This window comes from Aquarana catesbeiana, linkage group LG04 (genome assembly GCF_042186555.1).
Source record: "Aquarana catesbeiana isolate 2022-GZ linkage group LG04, ASM4218655v1, whole genome shotgun sequence".
NCBI classification, from domain to species: domain Eukaryota; kingdom Metazoa; phylum Chordata; class Amphibia; order Anura; family Ranidae; genus Aquarana; species Aquarana catesbeiana.
The window spans coordinates 271,270,573-271,291,980 of record NC_133327.1 but is presented as its reverse complement, the minus strand read 5'-3'; the positions used below and the strand labels follow the sequence as shown (position 1 = coordinate 271,291,980).

The 21,408-nt window shown below is 41.9% G+C and overlaps 1 protein-coding gene across 3 annotated transcripts in view; it reads left to right on the top strand.

Annotated features, from left to right (window-relative positions):
- ARMC9 (armadillo repeat containing 9) overlaps positions 1 to 21,408 on the top strand; it is a 233,330-nt gene that overhangs the window by 94,401 nt on the left and 117,521 nt on the right. For 2 of the 3 annotated variants that reach the window (XM_073626513.1, XM_073626512.1), the window contains exon 10: positions 7,917 to 7,952. The exons of the other annotated variant lie outside the window; for it this stretch is intronic. In XM_073626513.1, the coding sequence (XP_073482614.1) occupies positions 7,917 to 7,952 (36 nt within the window). The remainder of the gene's footprint in view (positions 1 to 7,916; positions 7,953 to 21,408) is intronic. 3 annotated transcript variants of the gene reach the window in all.

Below are 21,408 nucleotides of genomic sequence, written 5' to 3'. Positions count from 1 at the left end.
ACAGATTTTCATGGAAAACTGCAGGTGAGACAACAATCTCCAATTTTGGCTGCTAATGGACAGGTTTACTTTGTTCGCACTAAACTTGCTGTTGCCCCCTCCCATCTAGTGGTCAAACTGACACTGCCTCAAGTCATTTAATTACACTTTGTTGGGGTACCTTTTATGAATACCCACCTGTCCCCTTGTTGTTGTCCTTCCCTATATAGTCCTAGATTTCTGGTGCTAATTTTTCTGAGATATGATCACCATTAAATACCTGAGAGGATAGGCCTTTGGAAAAATATGTTTGTGATTTTGCTAAGGTGTGTTAGTATGCCTCTGATAACATTGCCAAGTTGGCCAAGTTTTAAAGGAGAGAAAAGGGGAAAGGGAGGCAATCAGAACCCCTCCGTTTTCTTATATTTTTTTTAAGAAGAAAGCTGTTTAATTACAATGAAGTAATTAATTGCAATTAAAAATGTTTTAAGCCAGATATAATTGGAGTGATTCAGGAAAGAAAATTGCTTGATTCCCTCATCTACACAGTTGGTGTTGATGAGGGAATCCCTTACCACGGAGCCATTGTGTTCTCCCGGCAGGGGCGGCTCAGAACACAGTGATTACTGCTAGCGGCTGTAATAGCCACTAGTAATCACATGTAAAATCCAACAGGCTGGTTGATCGACTGATCAACTTCTATACATTCAGCCTGTCCATACATGGTTGGAATCTTGGCTGGTCCCTGCTGAACTGGCCGTGATTCGAGCCGTCTATGGCCGGCTTTACTGGAAGAAAAGACCATTTAAATAGAAATTATTTTCCATTACTATGTAAGGAAATGTGTGTCTGGCTGGTCCATTGGAATGAATATTGAATGCACAAAAATGCACATATCGTGAATTTTTTAATTTTTAGAACATCTTCGCATTGGAAAGATTTATATTTTTGAGTGTATTTTTGAGTGTACTTTCTCACTTTTCAAAACATGTAAAGAAAAGCAAGCATTAACATGCCCACTATATGCAACAGTGTAAATGGGGTCTAAAACGAACATAAACACACTATAAAAATTGTATTTCTGCATGTAGATAAAAAACCTCATGTAGTAATGCACATCATAAACACAAGTTAAGTGGGCATAAGCTTTTACAATTATCTCAGACTTTTAACAGAGAAATTCCTGGTTTAATGATTTCTGTTTACTATGATTCTGGTATTCCAGGAAGCTGAACTGTACATCTACCATCAGGTTTAATGTAAACCCAGTGGCCATTTTTGTTCTGTACATCTAGGAACTGTTTATGTACAGCTCACTCAAAGCAGCAGTGCAATTAAAAAAAAAAAAAACAGCCCGGAAAAAAGCAGCAAAGCGAGGAACTATGAAAGTGAAAAGACGTGTAGTTCACAGAGAGAGAAAATGGCATTAGAGCATTGTACCGTTTTAGCCATAGGTAGTAGTAGGAGAGTAAGAATGTAGGTGATACCTTTCATGTGGCTTACTGAATTTATTTTGAGGGACCAGCTTTCAAAAACACCTGAAGCCTTGTTTACACGTGCAGTGGTGTTTCTTCCCTTTTGAAAAGTGATCCATGTTGAATATCTTTGCAGAGGTATTATGTTGTCTCCTGAACGCCTGTTTTAACTAGTGAAAAACCTGCAGCACCACCCTGCAAGCATGTACATTACACACCCCTGTGGTTGCAGCACGTCCCCATGCACTTTAATGGGTTGCATTTGGCAGCAGCCTACCAAACATGACAGGTTATATAATTTTCACTGTGCCACAACGGTGGTGATGTATTCTACCATGGCTAGTGGTCCTGTTAACTTACAGCTTGGTGGTCAGGGGGGTATTAAAACTGCTGCTCAAATGCTTGTTTTTTTTTTTTTTTGTTAAATTGTAATCTTTATTGTAAAGATCTACAGTGGCAGAAATATAATGTAAAGGCAATAAAATGTTGACACAACACGTTACTGACAAATTCAGTTACCGAGTCATAAAAAATTAAAATAATCAGTCAATGAAACCACAAAAAGAACTATAATTCAAAAAGTCCATAGTACGAGAAGTCATTTTCAGTATGTGGTGAAATCTGGAAGGAGGGAAGGATTATGGGCCAGTTGTATGATAGTATGTCAGACATAGAAACTCTGCTGGAAATAAGCGTAGGTCTCTCTGACCTCTAAGGATCCCTGTTTAAATGGAGTTTAAAGAATTGTAAAAATAGATGAGTGGAAAGGGGGTGTTATGTAGTTATTGAGTTGAGGGAATAAAAATGAGTTAAGCCTAGAATACACTATCCATTTTTTTTGGGTTCAACTCAGCAGGCTGAACGAAAAACAAAACTCAAGAGCTCAGGAAGAGATCACTGTACTAACATTCCAATGTTAGTACAGCAGTTCTGGCTGATGGGGGCCATCCTCCTGTCAGAACACAATAGCTCAGTGGGGAGCTAGTATGCATCGCATACTAGCTCAGTTTGAAATACTTACCTTAGAACGAAGCATCCGCACCGCCTCCCAGTCACCGCTGAGGGAGCTCACATATTGCCTCAGCGTTTTTTTCAGGTTGACGGCTCCGGCGCTGTGAGTGGTCAGAGCCGCGATAACGTCACTCCCGTGCATGTGTGGGAGTCCTCCGTTCTGGCGAGGAGCTCTGATTTTCTGGCAGCATCCGCTGGACCTTTTTTACTTTAAAACAGAGTCTTTTATTATAACAATAAAAAAAAAATATTTACATACAGATTTTATGCATAGTAAATGTCAAATATGCTTGACAATATTACAAATAATTAGCTCAATTAGACGTCCCTTATAGAACATACTATAACGTGAGACACCTATTGACACATAAACCATAACAGGTAATACATCATTCATGGTACATTATACACATATAATCTCTCTATAATTTTCTCTTCTCACGGTTTCCACTTGATGTTGGTGGAGGCGTTGGAGGGCCAGTTGTATGTGATAGAGGGGCATCTGGTTAACTGTACAACAAAAACAAATACTCTTCCGCACGGGTGTGTTGGCTAGGTAGTCCAGAAGTTCAGAATGGACAAAAGCTTTCGGCCTTGCTGCCCTCCAGGATAGGGATATCCTAGTAGTCAAAGGAAAAACACAGAAAAAAGAGGGTGCACCAGCCTAGTGCATTATCCTTTAGTGCATTTATTCAAAAGACATAATTAAAAACTACTCACAAAGGTAGAAAAAATCACGCTTATAACAGTCTTTGACATATGGCAGTCTGTCCACTGATGCTGGCTCTGAGGAAGAAGGTATACCTTCCAAGCGCGTCAGCCAGCAGCGGTTCGTACGTCCTCTCTCTAGGACCTGGAGCCTGCTATCAGTGGACAGACTGCCATGTGTCAAAGACTGTTATAAGTGTGATTTTCTTTCTACCTTTGTGAGTAGTTTTTAATTATGTCTTTTGAATAAATGTACTAAAGGATAATGCACTAGGCTGGTGCGCCCTCTTTTTTTGTGTGTTTTTTTCGCATCTGGTTAACTGCAAGTTTCAGGGGCCTGTAGCCACCTATCCCAAATTATGGTGTATTTTGACGGCCAGCCTCTTCGAGAATATTTTTTTATAGGGTAGGCTGTTATTCACTTTTACTAACCAGTTAACCAGTTATTAAACTCAGTTGGGTTAGCTCTCATCCAATGCCTGACTATAACTTTTCGCGCAGAGAACAGTGTTAAACTTAGGAAAATTTTAGTGAATTTATCCATATATGACTCCAGGAATATACCCAGAAGGCAAGGTTTGGGGTGCAGCGTTAGGGGGAACCCATAGTGTCATGCAGGAACTGCACTACTTGTGTCCAGAAACCTTGGGCTCTTGGACAACTCCAAATTAAGTGATAAAATGTTCCTGTTTGTTGGTTGCACATCAGGCAGTTGGCGAATTTATTGCTTTTACACCTAGACTTTCTAAGCGGAGTAAGATATGATCAGTGTAGTATATACAGTAGATCTTAGTTAGACGGTTGGAAAGTTTAGGTGACACCAATTTGCAAGTGTCCAAGGCTTCACTCCACTCCTCATCCTCTGTAGGTTCCATATCTCCCTCCCATCTAGCCTTCAGTACATAAGGTGACGTGGAAGATGGGGGGAGTAGCAGCATGTTGTAGAAAGTAGATATCAGTTTTTTGGGATCAGAGCTTCTAATCGCCTCCATAAGAAGGTTATTGTCTATTTGGGGGTTGTCAGAGTGGAATTGTGTTCTAAAAGCGTGACGGAAGAACATTCGGTTTGGTAACTCGTACTCGGTTTTTAATCTGTCAAAAGTTTTTAATTCCCTTTTTTGAATAAGGTGAGACAAATAAAACGCTCCCCTAGAGTTCCACAGCTCCGTGTCTGGAATGAAGCTGAATTCGGGGAGAGCTGTATTATGCCATAGTGGGGTGAAATCATGTGTGTGTTGGGTAATTTAAGCTTGTCGGATACAATGTCCCATATGTCCCATATGTGCCTATAGTGGTAGAGTAGTAATTTTGTCTCCCATCATCTCTGCACCCCTTACTCCCCCTGTGACTGCAACAAAGGGATCTGTTGTTGAATGTGACCATTTGGGACCCAATCTTCTCTTATTAAACTTTTCAGCTTTCTTACTTGCTGAACAGCTAAAATTTCTAACTAGGTTTTCCCCTGAAGTAATTTCATTTTTTTATTTCTATACAAAATGTATAATATTTACAGCCAAGGATACAGATAAATGCGTTCTTTGAGTAACATGGTAGTAGAGCTTGGCTGGTAGAACAAAAACAGTGGTTTGTATCGCAATGCTTTTAACTACGGTAAGTTAATGAAATTATATTACATGGTACTCGGGGACAGAATCTGCTCACTTGAAGTGTGATTTATAGTTGGGACATTCTAAATTGAGTTAATTGCCACAATATTAGTGATTTACAGTGTTCATTACAGCAGTACATCTGTCATTTTTTAATCTTATTTTCTTTTTTTATGACACAGTACAATTTAATGTTCTGCACATGTAACTATTAGGCTCGGTTCAGACTAGCCCGACTCCAAAGTTGCACGACTTTCAGTGCAACTTTGGATTCCGACTTTGTAACTTTTTGCACTCTGATCTGACTTTGATATGACTTCAATGCCACAAAGTAGTGCAAGAACTTTTTCTAAGTCAGACAGACTTGTGCAGTATCACTTAAGCCAGCTCTCTCATAAGCAAACATTGAATTTCACATGTCATCTGACTTGCTTCAGCTTCCTTAATTTATTTTAAAACCTGCACTCCTTAAAATGACAGTTGGGAGCTGAGTGGTTGCTATGGGCCACAAACAATGCAATACTTAACACACTTGTTATACATTATGTAATATGTATTAAAGTCTTACTAAAGGTTGTTTATTTATTTATTTATTTTTTTTAAATAACAAACGTATTATACTTGCCTCCGCTGTGCAGTTTGTTAAGCAGAGAGTGGCCCCGATCCTCCTTTTCTGGGGTCCCCCAGCAGCGCTGGTAGCTCCTCCTCTTCTCGAGTGACCCGTTGCAGAAGCTCTCTCTTTCGGGACACCCGTGCGGCCGTGCTCCTGAATCCTGCTTTTGTGTCTATTGTCTAAAGGAAGTGGTACAAATACAAATGAATAAATAAATAAACAAAACTCAATCAATAATGGAAGAACTCTTCACAATACACTATAAAGTGACTGATTCTAGTGCAAGGTGCAATATATTGTTGGACAAGTTCTGAACAATAAAATATTCCTTCTGAAGATTAAAAAAAAGTGAATATTCAATACATTTTGCAAAAAAAAAAGCAAATGAACTGTGCAAAACAAGCAGTATAGTTTCTATGTGCAAAGTGCAAAAAACGTGAGCAAAGCAGCAAAAAATCTTGTCTTCTTGTGCAAAAGACATCAAAGTGCAACAGGTGCTGGAGAGCAAATTTCTCCTCTTCGTGCAAAGTACACACGCTAGTGTGAATGGCCTCTTACCTTGCTGTAATGAGGTAACCGCATGTGTAAAATATATAGATATAACTCTCTCTCTCTCTCTCTCTCTCTCTCTCTCTCTCTCTCTCTCTCTCTCTCTCTCTCTCTCTCTCTCTCTCTCTCTCTCTCTCTCTCTCTCTCTCTCTCTCTCTCTCTCTCTCTCTCTCTCTCTCTCTCTCTCTCTCTCTCTCTCATTTATATATATATATATATATATATATAATCTGTATTATATGCTTCCTCCTTACACCATAATCCTGGACCAATGGTATGGATCTAAACAGTGTCTTTGTCTCTCAGTGGATGCATGGATCAGGAATGGAAAGAAAAAAGGGGTGTTCTGGATGGTGTAGTATGTCAAAACCAATTGCTTTTATTACGTAAACAACAATGAAGGTACTCACATTGAATAAAAAGTAACAGACAGAACTCCACGAGCGGCGAGCTTGTTTGCCAGCGTCTATTCTGGTGCCTTTCTGTCCCAAAATGGATAGATTGGATATGCTGCTATAAATACATTGTATTAACAGCCACAGGGAAAGGAAGTAATTATGAAAAGTTATTAATGACTAATGAGTTAATTACTATAATTTTCTATATCCTCTCTGTGCATTTTCATAATGACCAAATATTTCATTTTATGAAAACTTGATCTGGGGAGGAAACTTTTAACATAATCTAACGTGTTAAACCTTTTTAGCTCAAATGACACATTTCACAGAAAAAATAGATATTTCATTCTAAAGCATGTGCTTTTCATGGGCTAAAAATAATGCATTGTTATCTACATATTCACAGTTATCCCATTGCTCTTTTCATGCAGTTTTCTTGGAGTCTCTGTAAATAGTCGGTCTTGATAAAGTGCTATTTGAGAAAATGATTGCACAGATAAGTCGAGGTGTATGAATTGGATAAAAAGTGATTTATTTTTAATATGGTAGCAAAATAAGTGGTTTTGCCAGGCTTGGCTACAATTAGGCTTCATAACACACTAGAAAGCTAAAAACTGCTTAAACGCTAATGTTTTTGTGTTTTTTTACTGGCTTTCAGCAGTGTTTAGCCAAGTGTGTAAGGGGTTCGGCTGCAAGGCTGCATGTGCAGATAAGGGTCTGGTATGTGATTTAACAGTGGATCTCCACCGTGGGACATATTTTTTTTTTTTTTTAAAAAGGACTTTTCAAAAACTTGTCTTTATTTACTTTTTACACTTTTTTTTTTGGTGAATGACTAGGGGGTACTATGTTCTCCTATTTATTCATATTGGGGGGGTTCCAGATTCCGATAAGACCCCTGCCCACAGACCTCCACAACCACTGGCCAGGATTGGGGAGGGGGCCCTTGTCTATAGGCAGTTAAAAAAAACATCTGACGCCCAAAACAGCAGTTATAAAAATACCCAGTGTGCATGGGGCCTTAGGGTGACGACTCGGCAGATCTGATGTTGGGGCTTGCATAAACTGGGTATGAGATCTTGGAAGGTTAAGTGTATGTGTATATTGGGAAACCATAAAGAGTTGATTTGTATGTCCGACCCACAATAAAAAGTCTATTGATTAAAGTTTAACTTGCAGGTATAGTGTTACAAAAAAAACCTGTGCCAAGTGTGAAAATGGGAACTCTGGCCATAAAACCCCAGGTTTCAAGGATTCTGTAGATCTGTACCTGTACTATAATCTGGCTAAAGCTCCAACACTAATCATATTAGTGTAGATCATTTTACATTTGTTTATTGGTGTATATTTCTGCTTTGATCAGTCATATTTACAGTATATCTGTCATCAGCAAAACTTTTCTTAATTACTGATTTATACTCCATTCTCTGGGAAGTTTTCCAGCTGATAATCTTTATGATCTGTTTCTCCTAGCATTATCGTGTTAATAGACAGTAGGGCACTCTGTTAACACTTGTATATTTTGTGTTTTACACTGCTGTTCTCTTTTTTCATGTTCTCACTGTGTTCCAAGCAGGAGTATAACTATGCAGTCCTGTGTCATGATGAGGACGTAAGTTGTAGCACTTCCTCTGCTTACTGCATCACCCTTGCCTGCTACCCCCTAACATGCACTGGGTAGTCAGAATGACATGAAGTGTATCTGTGTATGCAATATACTTCATGTTATGTATGACTCAGAATTTGCTGTGACATGTCTTTCTATTAGGTTGCTCATATAAAAACATGTCTGCCAGCCAATATAATATGAGTATAATTAAATGTTTATGCATGCGTGCTGTGGTGCTAATATAATAACAATCCATGTAATTACCCCCTACATTCACGTTTGAAAACATTTATGAAGTGTGTTTTCAATACAAGCAACCTTTCCTTGAAATGAGCTCACTTGGATGTGGGTGACATCACCAACTTAAGATATATGCAACAATTTGATTTTCATTTAGTTCTCATTTGTTTATTTTACTTACCGGTAATTATATAGAGATCCAGAGTAGTTTGTGGAGAACTAGGAATGAGTCACCTCAGTTCCTGCTCCCAAAGGAGCTTACAATCTAATATTCCTATTAATTTGATAACCTGTGTGTGCTTTACTCCATAAAAACGCTTTAATAATACAAAACATGTCATGTATGGTATTTAAAACATAAGCTTAAAGCTGAACTCCAGGCACAAAAACTTAAATTTACCAACATTTTTCAATATCACCAATTTATGAAAAGGGCATAAATGCTCTTTGTGTACACCAAATGCCTTTGCAAACCCAGACAGTGCCTTGCAAAAATATCAGTGACAAAATCGCTGTGTGTGCATATCCTGTGCAGATAGCAGAGCTTCAAGATTCAAGGAAGAATACACATGACTCTTGTATTTAGACGATATTTGCTTGTCCCAGAGTTCAATTTTAAAGTACATTACAGTACACATCACCATCTGATTATGCAATCTCTGTGCCTTCTTTAGATTTACCAAATGTATATAATGTGACCTTTAAAATCAGTTTGTATCCAGTCAGGTAGGTCTTAAGCAGATAACACAATTTTCTTGCAAGGATAGAAAGTTGCTCGATTCCCCCATCAACACCGAGGAGATATCGTGTCCTGCCAGCGGGAAGCCTTCCTGGCCGTCTTAACACAATGATCACTGCTGGCAGCTACAGCCGCCGGCAGTGATCACATGCAAGAAATCCAACAGGCTGCGTGTACTGAAGTTGATTGATGGATCTTCTCATCCAACATCAGTGCCTAACCTCACAAATACGCTTTTTTTAAGAATGGCCAAACATTCCCATAGACACACTCCTAAACCTTGTGGACAGTCTTCCCAGAAGTGTTGAAGCTGTTATAGCTTTAAAGGGTGGGCCAACTCAATATTGAACCCTACTGACTAAGACTGGGATGCCATTAAAGTCCATGTCCATGTGCGTGTAAAGGCAGGTGTCCTAATACTTTTGGTAATATAGTGTAAATATAGAGTAATCATTAATCTCAAGTTCTGAAAGCTCTGAAGTTTGAATGTAGTCCAGATGATAACCGGTTGATACATCTGTTCTTCCCTGATAAAGAAAGATAAATCCATTCTCAGCTGGAAACTTTTGGCAGAATTTTCACAGGCTTTCTTTGATCAGAGGCTTGTTTTAGTAAATACAAAATTACTGTAACGTTCATATGCTGCAAATGTTGCACATTTAGATGACCAAGCACTCAGATTCTTGGTGATTGTGTGTACATGCAACAGAATGTTGCAATAAGAAGCTTACCGGCACACCTTGCTATAGTGATGTTATTTACATAAAGAGTATAATTTATACCAAGGTGTGCTGGTAAAGATTCCGATTTTCTTATGATTGTAGGATGCAGCCATCCATCAATTTACTATAGCGCCTTACATGAACTGTGCACAAGCCTTTGAGGTGTGTCACAGGTTCTAATTAAACACCTATGAGCAGTATATGGCAGGAGTAAGAGGGACTACATAAATTTGGCATCACTTATACATAGCAGGTTCTCCTATTTTCTCAAGTATATTAGCTTGAGAACAAAGTGGTTACATTTTTTTAACCTAGTTTCTTATTAAAACAATCTTGAGTCCTCATTTAAACTGGTCTGTGTGCCATGTCCCTGCATCCCATATGGGATTCAGTACTTGTCAGTGGGTCTAATGCCTGCGGGCAGGACATTCCTTGCACAAAGAGGATATGAATGTCGGCACATGATCCTCTCTCTCAGAATACAGGAGACAACCATTAAGCCCTGTGCTCTGGTTTTATGCTGCTTTTTCTTTTTTGTTGTGAAAACATTTTAAAGCGGAACTGCACTCTGCTCACATAATTTGTAATAAAAACCTCTTTCCCATTCTGAAGCTTCCCTCCAACCACTTTGCATATTTTATATATACTGTGATTTTGTACTTGCCAAATATTCTGCAGAAATCTCCCTCCACTAAGTCTGGCTGCATCCATTTTAACTGTGGGCAGCTGAAGCTGCTGCCTGTTCACTTCCTGGATTCACACACACACACCTACACAACTCCAGCTCTGCAGCCCCACAGCCCCACAGCTCTCATTGGCCCTCGGCCCTCTTATGACTCCCCCCCCCCCCTCCCTTCCTGGCAAACAGGAGAGTGAGAAGGAGAGAGCTGTGCCTAGTCTTTTTTACCAGACAAGAAACAGGAAGTGGGCTGTATAAGGTATTTACTGACAGAAAAAAATGTTTTACTATCCAAAGTTAAAACAACAAGGGCAGGAGATTTAATAGATGCAAAGATGAAAAAATGACTGAAGGTCCGCTTTAAGAGCTTGTGGTATATTTAATGTACACATGGTATATCCTAAAGTAAACATATAGGCCTTAAATTTAGCAAAGGAAATGGAAAGAATGCAAAAACCTATAGCAACCAATCATCTTTTATTTTGTCTTTTTATTAATACGGTAAAGATTGATAGGATTAATGTGAATAACATTGTCATTTCTGTAGTACAGGTTTAAAAATGAAAGTAGAATTCTGATAGGTTGCTATGTGCAAGGCCCCTTTCAGATGGGCGGCCTACAGCAGCAGGTTTGCCTGCTGAACGTTGAATCTGCCCGCTGAGCAGGCGGGTGACAGGTCCGTGTTTGCTCTGTTTGTGCAGAGCAGACACAGACACAGCCCTCTTTTCTCTATGGGCAATGAGATGGAAATGGACCACATGTCTGTTTCCATCCGACTGTCATCCGAGCCTATCCATCAGATGGATGGGGAACGGATCCACATCCATCTGTTTTTAGTGGACAGGATCGGATGTCGGCGGATGTCAATGGACACATGTCTGTTGGCATTTACCGCTCCATAAAGAGCAATGGCTGGTCTGGTCGCGTCCACCTGAAAAACTGACAGGCGGACCCAATCGGCCCATCCGTGTTAGGTGGTCCAATATGTTTTTCCATAGGACATTGGTCACAAAGACTCCACATGTTTATCTGGCACCCTGAGGTCCACTGCTAATAACTTTGCATATGAACAATAACTATACCTTACATAAAATAAACTGTGTGTTTTTAATGCTGCCCCCTGCTCAGCGGTACACACTTGCCTCTCCTTTGCTCCCCCACTGCTCTCTTCAGCTTCCACAAGCCTTATGTTAGTTGTGAGTTGTTCCAGTTGGAGCATACACAAGAGGACTGGGAACAGTCTGCAATAATCAGTGCTGACTAAGAGCGTTTAGTTTCACTTTAAAGAGAACATTCTAGGTGACAGGTTAGCATTGGGCAGATATTTCAAGGTTTTCTTGGCAGCATTAGGTGACAAGTGGGCTTAAAGCCACATTCTAACTTCTACTTGGCATTATTGTAGTTTCACAAAGACTATGGGGTCTATATACCCCTAATAGTCTTACACAGAAGAACATTTTGAAAAATTAGGGCACTCCACCCCTTAGCATGACATAGTTGGGCAGGTTTAAATTAGGAAGACACTCTGGTTACAACGGTAGCTGAAAAAAAAAATCAACATTATTTTTCACACATGCTGTCCATAAATGGCCTATCTGTAAGATTGCATAAATGCCTCTGCAATAAAGAAATCGCAGACACCGTCGGCTGTCATGAGGGAAGTAAAGGATACATTTGAAAGCCTTTTTTGATTTATTTTTGTTTTTTCCTAATAAGATGGTGCTGAAAGTTGTCTGCACCCACCTTCCCTCTCTGTAGATTAACCATTTCAATACAGGGCATTTTCACCCCCTTCCTGCCCAAGCCAATTTTTAGTTTTCAGCGCTATAACATTTTGAAAGACAATTGCGCGGTCATGCAACACTGTACCCATATGAAATTTTTATCATTCCCCCCCCCCACAAATAGAGCTTTCTTTTGGTGGTATTTGATCACCTCTGCTGTTTTTATTTTTTGCGCTATAAACAAAAGAAGAGCGACAAGTTTGAAAAAAAAAAAAACAATATTTTTTACTTTTTGCTATAATAAAAATCCCATTTAAAAAATAAAAAGGTTTTCTCAGTTTAGGCTGATATGTTTTCTTCTACATATTTTTGGTAAAGATTTTCAATAAGCGTATATTGATTGGTTTGAGCAAAAGTTATAGCGCCTACAAAATAGGGAATAGTTTTATGGCATTTTTATTATTATTATTATTTTTTTTTTTTATTTATTTATTTTTTTTACTAGTAATGGTGGCATTTCAATTTTTTTCTTTTTTTTCTTTTCTTTTTTTATAGTGACTTTCACATTACGGCGGACATATCGGACACTTTTGACACTATATTGGAACCATTCACATTTACACAGTGATCAGTGCTATAAAAATGCACTGATTACTGTATAAATGTCACTGGCAGGGAAGGAGTTAACACTAGGGGGCGATCACGGGGTAAATGTGTTTCCTAGGGAGTGATTTTAACTGGGGGGGGAGGGGACTGACTTGAGGAGGAGACTGATCGATGTCCTTATATACAAGGAACACACTACCAGTCTCCTCTCCCCTTATAGAACGTGGATCTGTGTGTTTACACACACAGATCCATGGTCCTGCTCTGTAACGAGTGATCGCGAGTGCCCGGCGGCCACCGGGTAGGCGCATCGGCTCCTCGTGAAGTGGCGTGCGCCCCAATACCTCCGGGAAGCCGAGAGCCTATCCCTCCTCATGGGCATAACTAAAAAGAGTGAGTTGCGGTCATATTGGTCCACTGACCCAATTCATCGTATGCCCGTGTTCTCTGCCTCCATGGCCAGGGCACGATACGAGCAGATCTTGCAGTTCATGCATTTTAATGACAATGAAATCTGTCGTCCTCTGGGTGACCCTGAATACGATCGGCTCCACAAAATTCGGCCCCTCGTAAACTACTTCAACCAACAGTTTGCAGCCTTGTTTACTCCAGATCAAGTTGTCTGCATTGGTGAGTCCCTGATTACGTTTTCTGGCCACTTGTCTTTCAAACAGTATCTTCCCAGCAAGCATGCCAGATGTGGGGTCAAGATGTATAAGCTCTGTGACAGGGCCACAGGCTATACATATGGTTTTATGGTTTACGAGGGAAAAGATAGTCACATGGAGCCGGAGAACTGCCCAGACTACATAGGGAGCGCTGGTAAGATTGTGTGGGACTTGGTGTCACCCTTATTCAGAAAGGGGTACCACTTGTATGTGGACAATTATTACACGAGCGTGCCACTTTTTAGTCACTTGTTTGATCATGGAATTGGTGCATGTTGCACCATGCGATCTAATCCCCGGGGCTTATCCCAGCGGCTTGTAGATTCCTGTTTTATGCCGCGTACACACGGTCGGACTTTCCGGCGGACTTGGTCCGGCACACTTTCTGACGGACTTTGTCCGCCAGGTGCGCCGGACTTTAAAACGGATGGACTTGCCCACACACGACCGGACTTTTCCGGCGGGCTAAGTCCGCCCGTCTTTCCGACGGACTTTCAGAATGAACGGACTTGCCCACACACGGACAAGTCCGTTCATTTTGAACGTGACTCGGGTACGACGGGACTAGAAAAGGAATTCAATCTCGCCGCTTTTTTTGGCGAGATTGAAACCTTGCGAGCCCCGTCGCAGGCCCTTAGGTCTGGTATGGAACTTTAAGGGGAACCCCCTACGCCGAAAAACCAGCGTGGGGGTCCCCCCAAAATCCATACCAGACCCCGATCCGAGCACGCAGCCTGGCCGGTCAGGAAAGGGGGTGGGGACGAGCGAGCGCCCCCCCCCTCCTGAACCGTACCAGGCCGCATGCCCTCAACATGGGGGGTGGGTGCTTTGGGGGAGGGGGGCCCCGCCCCAAAGCACCTTGTCTCCATGTTGATGAGGACAAGGGCCTCTTCCCGACAACCCTGGCCGTTGGTTGTCGGGGTCTGCGGGCGGGGGCTTATCGGAATCCGGGAGCCCCCTTTAATAAGAGGGCCCCCAGATCCCGGCCCCCCACCCTATGTGAATGAGTATGGGGTACATGGTACCCCTACCCATTCACCTAGGGAAAAAGTGTCAATAATAAAACACACTACACAGGTTTTTAAAATAATTTATTAAACAGCTCCGGGGGTCTTCCTCCGGCTTCGGGGGTTCCTCCGGTTCCTCTTCTCCCGGCGTCCGGTTGGTTCTTCTCCGCTCTCTTCTCCCGGTGTTCCAGTTCTTCGGCCGGCTCCTCTGCTGTCTTCAGGTAGCTCTCTTGCCAGCAGAGGTCCGGGCTTCTGGGCTTCTTGGCTTCTTCCCTCTTCTCTTCTCCAGATGTTGACACGACGCTCTCTCCGGCTGGACTGCTCCCTGAGGGCTCCGTTGTGACTTATATAGGCGGAGACCCCGCCCCCTAATGATGTCACAGTCCCTGGGCATGCTGGGACTGTGACGTTTTAGGGGGCGTGGTCACCGGGCGATGTTGACCACGCCCCCTAAAACGTCACAGTCCCAGCATGCCCAGGGACTGTGACATCATTAGGGGGCGGGGTCTCCGCCTATATAAGTCACAACGGAGCCCTCAGGGAGCAGTCCAGCCGGAGAGAGCGTCGTGTCAACATCTGGAGAAGAGAAGAGGGAAGAAGCCAAGAAGCCCAGAAGCCCAGAAGCCCGGACCTCTGCTGGCAAGAGAGCTACCTGAAGACAGCAGAGGAGCCGGCCGAAGAACTGGAACACCGGGAGAAGAGAGCGGAGAAGAACCAACCGGACGCCGGGAGAAGAGGAACCGGAGGAACCCCCGAAGCCGGAGGAAGACCCCCGGAGCTGTTTAATAAATTATTTTAAAAACCTGTGTAGTGTGTTTTATTATTGACACTTTTTCCCTAGGTGAATGGGTAGGGGTACCATGTACCCCATACTCATTCACATAGGGTGGGGGGCCGGGATCTGGGGGCCCTCTTATTAAAGGGGGCTCCCGGATTCCGATAAGCCCCCGCCCGCAGACCCCGACAACCAACGGCCAGGGTTGTTGGGAAGAGGCCCTTGTCCTCATCAACATGGGGACAAGGAGCTTTGGGGTGGGGGGCCCCGCAGGGCGCCCCCCTCCCCCAAAGCACCCACCCCCCATGTTGAGGGCATGCGGCCTGGTACGGCTCAGGAGGGGGGGGGCGCTCGCTCGTCCCCACCCCCTTTCCTGACCGGCCAGGCTGCGTGCTCGGATCGGGGTCTGGTATGGATTTTAGGGGGGACCCCACGCCGGTTTTTCGGCGTAGGAGCTTCCCTTTAAAATCCTTACCAGACCTAAGGGCCGGGTATGCCCCGCGCTCGCCGCAATAGGAAAATTTGTTTTTCCTATTGCAGCGAGCGCGAGATGCAATACCCTGCCCTCGTGTTGTATCTGGTCCGTCGGACCAGCATACACACGAGCGGGCTTTCCGTCGGACCAGCACACAGACGAGCGGACCTTCCGCCCAAAACTGGGTCCGACGGGAAGATTTAAAACTTGTTTCAAATCTAGGTCCGCTGGAGCCTACACACGGGCGGATTGTCCGGCACACTCTGGTCCGCCGGACCAAGTCCGCCGGAAAGTCCGACCGTGTGTACGCAGCATTAGGCTGGGGGAGAGAGCCTGCTTGAGAAGTAATAATTTGCTCAAAGTGAAGTGGAGGGATAATCGGAATGTTTTTCAATCTGTTCTCCCTTCACGCAGACACGACGGTCCAAATTTTCTTTAAAAAATTATATAATGTTTGGGGGTTCAGTTGTAGCAAAAAAAAATATTTTTTCATGTAAACAAAAAGTGTCAGAAAGGGCTTTGTCTTCAAGTGGTTAGAAGAGTGGGTGATGTGTGGCATAAGCTTCTAATGTTGTACAATTTTATATTTTGCCACAAGTTTTGGGAAAATGACAATCATTTTTTGGGGTGTAATTTCACATATGCCCATGGCATGTTTGAGCAATATATTATTTCAGTGACAACTTTTTTTTTTTGTCCTTTTTCAATCACTTGTGACAAAAAAATAAAATATTCAATGTGCTCAACATGCCTCTCAGCAAATTCCTTGGGGTGTCTACTTTCCAAAATGGGGTCATTTGGGGGAGGTTTGTACTACCCTGCCATTTAAGCACCTCAAGAAATGAGATAGGCAGTCATAAACTAAAAGCTGCGTGAATTCCAGAAAATGTACCCTAGTTTGTAGATGCTATAACTTTTGTGCAAACCAATAAATATACGCTTATTGCAGTTTTTACCCGAGACATGTGGCTGAATGCTTTTTGGCTTCAAATTTATGACTAAAATTGAGTTTATTGTATTTTTTTTTTTTTTATAGCAAAAAGTAGTATATATGTGTGTATGTATGTATGTATATATATGTATATATATATATGTGTGTGTGTGTGTATGTATGTATGTATGTATGTATGTATGTATATATATATATATATATATATATATATATATATATATATATTGCAAAAAGTAAAAATCGCCAAAAGAAAGCTCTATTTGTGGGGAAAAAAAACACAAATTTTATTTGGGTTCAGCATTGCATGACCGTGCAATTACCAGTTAAATCAGCGCAGTGCCAAATTGTAAAAAGTGCTCTGGTCAAGAAGGGGGTAAATCCTTCCGGGGCTGAATACAAATTTAATTACCTCTGCCTTTCAATATCAACCAGTTATGTCCTGGTTCCACTGGGTACTGTATAACAAATGCCACTGAGTTTACCTGTATAAATGTGATACACCTTTTCCTGTTTCGTTGTTTAGTTGTGAGATCAAAGTTTTCCAATTGTAACAGCAAAATTTTATGAAATACTATTCAACCCAGTTGTTATCAGTTTCCAAGTCAATATATTCTATGGAACTGTGACCTTTTCAGATATTTTTGATTCACAATCCTCAAGTATTCGTAGTTATCTGTTTTCTGGGTGAATGTGCGTCATTACATCTGTAACTGGCTTCTTTGCTCTTGACAAAGCTGTTGTAGGAAGGTGTGACTTTATTAAACAACCTGATCTAAGACTGGCTTTCAAGTAAAAGGTTACAAAAGGCATACAATGCTTTTCAAATATGTAATCCTATTTTTGTAATAAATTTTACATTTGGATTTAAATTTACATAAGTTGACATTAACCCAATACATGTATTCCATATATACAGTACTGTGCAAAAGTTTTAGGCAGGTGTAAAGAAATTCTGTAAAGAAATAATGCTTTAAAAATATATATATTTTAAAGTATTCTTTATCAATTTACAAAATGCAAAGTGAGCAAACAGAAGGAACCTCTAAATCCAATCAGGATTTGGTGTGACCACCCTTTGGCTTCAAACCAGCATCAGTTCTTGCACTTGCACACTTTGTACACTTGCAGAAATGTTTTGGATCCAGACAAGTGTCTGTGCAATTATCTGCACCTGGCCTGATTTTCAGATGTATATTCTCACACGTTTGAAGAATCACACTTACACCTTTGTTCAGTTTGAATGAATCTTCCCTTTTATTGCTTGGACGTATGGCTTCCTTACATGAGTCATTGTTTGCAAAAGCATCTGCACAATAGTAGTCCGTGTTGTCGATTATGGATTGGGCGATCCTTATCTAAGGTTCTTATCTGGCCAGATCCATCGAGGTTTCTGTTGATGTCAGCTTGAGTACTCCTGTTTCATTCCATGGGAGGGGGGTTTTCTAGTGACCGTATTGAGTAAGGAGATTTAGCCTGTATCTTTACATAATAGAAATAGTCAATTGATCAAGGTATTAAACAATCCATAACACAAATATAGGAATTTTGTATAATTAACGTCAAGTGTATGATTAATTATACCAAGCAGGTGCTAATGATCATCAGTTTCATATGTACATTGAAATACAGTCATTAACTGAAACAGAAACAGCTGTGTAGGAGGCTTAAAACTGGGTGAGGAACAGCCAAACTCTGCTACTAAGGTGAGGTTGTGGAAGACCGTTTCATGTCACAGGTCATACACCATGGCAAGACTGAGCACAGCAACAAAACACAAGGTAGTTATACTGAATCAGCAAGGTTTCTGCCAGGCAAAGATTTCAACGCAGACTGGGTTTCAAGATGTGCTATTTATGCTCTTTTGAAGAAGCACAATTTGGCAAGGCTGAGGACTGTAGACGCAGTGGTCAGCCAAGGAAACTTAATGCAGCAGATGAAAGACACATCATGCTTCCTTTTGACATCGGAAGAACTGTACCACAGAACTGGTAGAAGCCAGTGGGACCCAGGTACACCCATCTACTGTCCGGAGAAGTCTGGCCAGAAGTGGTTTTAATCTAAGAATTGAGGCCAAAAAGCCATACTTCAGACGTGAAAACAAGGCTTAGTGACTCTGGAACCATGCATGAAAACATAGGTATTGGGGTGCAGAAAACTGGCAGTAGGTGCTCCGGACTGATGAGTCAAAATTTGAAATGTTTGTTTGCTGAAGGGCTGGAGAGGGGTACAATAATGAGTGTCTGCAGGCAACAGTGAAGCATGGTGGATGTTTCTTGCACGTTTGGGGCTCCATTTCTGCAAATGGAGTTTTAAATCTGGTCAGTGGTGGCCCGTCCATTAGGGGTGCATAGGCGCCGCCCCCCCATCCATGGGTCCAGCCCCCTAATCTACATGCAGGGTGTTGGACACTTGGATTCCAATCGTGGGTTTTATTTATTTTTATTTTTTTTAGCCAGAGGCTCTAATAGGCTTCAAAAAAGGGTAGGCTTGGGGCGCAGAGCACTGCGCCCGAAGCCCACCCAGTTGTGTTACAATGGTGAATGAATATTTGCTATTGTAATACTAATTCTCCTCCTGGCCAATCAGGAAGAGGGTCGTGAGACCCATCACCCAATTGGCTGAAAGGAGATCCGATTGGCCGACAGGAGGAGGAGGGAGGAGACGCAGGGGAAGCGAGGAAGCAGCCGAAGAAAACAGCCCAGAGCGCTGTCTGCGAGATGGGGTAATTGCGGAGCCCCGACTACTGACTGGCCAACCCGGGGAGGGGGAGGGAGCGCCGTGACTCGGCTGACCGACCTGTGGGGGATCAATGGTGTCCTCAATGCTGAGAAATATCGTGCCATATGATCAGGGAGGTGTGTGACTATCCACAAATTTATTCTGCAGTAGGACAGTGACCCCAAACATACAGCCAATGTCATTAAGAACTATCTTCATAGTAAAGAAGAACAAGGGAGGTGATGGTTTGCCATCCACAGAGCCCTGACCTCAACATCGAGTCTGTATGGAATGACATGAAGAGACAGAAGTATTTAGGGGCAGCCTACATCCACAGATCTGTGGTTGGTTCTCCTCCAAGATGTTTGGAACAACCTACAACCAAGATCCTTCAAAAACTGTGAGCACCTAGAATTGATGCTGGATTTTTTTTCTGTTCATTTACTTTTACTTTCTATTTTGTAAATTGATAAAAAAAATCTGTTAACACTTCTATTTCTGAAAGTATTCTTAATTTACAGCATTTTTTCACTCCTGTCCAAAACTTTTGCACAGCAGTGTATATCTCTGTGAACTCTTATGTGCCAAAACAATTTGACAGCAGAGGTGAAGGTCAGGCAGGCACAAAACAGCTCATCTCTCCTGTCAGAGTCCCAGGAGTGTAGAGATAGCTGTACTCACAGCACTTTTAGTAAAACTGTCAATTGTAAAGCTGGACTTAACCCAATGTAAACCAGCAGATTTTAAATTAAAATGTAGTTCCTGGAGTTCTTTAATACCCATCATGCGGGTTACAGAGACTTCCTAGTACCCTGTATGTGTGTGTGTATGTATATTATATATCTATCTCTAATTTTTTTTTTTTTTTTTACCCATTTTAAGTTCCTTATTCAAAAAAATTAGGACCAGAATCAGATTGTTTCTCGGGGGGGGGGGGGGGGGGGGGTCTATAATAAATTTTAGTTTTGTTTTGGAAATGTATATATTTCACTTGGTATTTTGTATCTATTTTAAAAGTTTTATATAACCTTTTTAGTTTACACATATACATTGTGTAGATTCTACACAAATTCACAATATAAAATAGAAAAAATATTTCAAATGTTTAAACTGAGAAAATGTACATTTTTAAGTAAAAAATAAGGTAATTTGAAATTAATGGCAGCAGCACGTGCCAAAAGAGTTGGGACAGGGGCATGTTTACCACAGTGTAGCATCCTCTGTTCTTTTAATATCTGGGAACTGAAGAGACTAGTTGCTGGAGTTTTGGGAAAGGAATGCTGTCCCAGTGCTGGCCTGGGCATATGCTGCTCTAAACCTGAATACAGTGGAACCTCGGATTACGAGCATAATCCGTTCCAGGAGTATGCTCGTAATCCAATGTACTCGCATATCAAAGCGAGTTTTCCCATTGAAGTCAATGGAAACGAAAATAATTTGTTTGACTTCAATGGGATGTAGTACCGCATGCGGCCAGAGGCGGGGGGCGCCGGAGAACCTCAGAAACGTCCGAAAAGGGCAGAGGGACACTTCGGCGGACCTCGGCAAACCTCAGAAAGACTCCGTTCACGAGCCTTTTCAAGGTTCGCCGAGGTCAGCCGAACTGTCCCCGGGCCTTTCCGAACGGCAACTTGGCTCGGCTCTGGCGCCCCCCCCCCCCCCACCTCAGGCCAAAAGCGGTACTGCACACCGTTTTTGGCCTGAATCCTGCTTGTTTTGTGAGACAACACTCGCAAACCGAGTTAGGAATTTTAGAAATACAGTGCTCGGTTTGCGAAATGCTCGTTAACCGCGTTACTCGCAAACCGAGGTTCCACTGTATATCTTTCAGCTTTGATAGTGCTCTTCCAGATGATCACGCTGCCCATTCCATATGCCCGTACCATCAGAGATGCATTTTTGAATGGCATGGCAAACTGTGTTCACAGACAGTGAGTTTTGGAAGTATTCCTGAGCCCATGCAGTGGTGTTTATCACAGAATCATAACTGGTTTTAATGCAGTGCCGTTTGAGGGCCCGAAGATTATGGGCATCCAATATTGTGTTTTGTGCAAAGATTTGTCCAGATTCTTGGAATGTTTTGATATTATGTACTGTAGATGATCTACTTAAAGTCTTTAGAATTTTACATTAAGGAATATTATTCTGAAATTG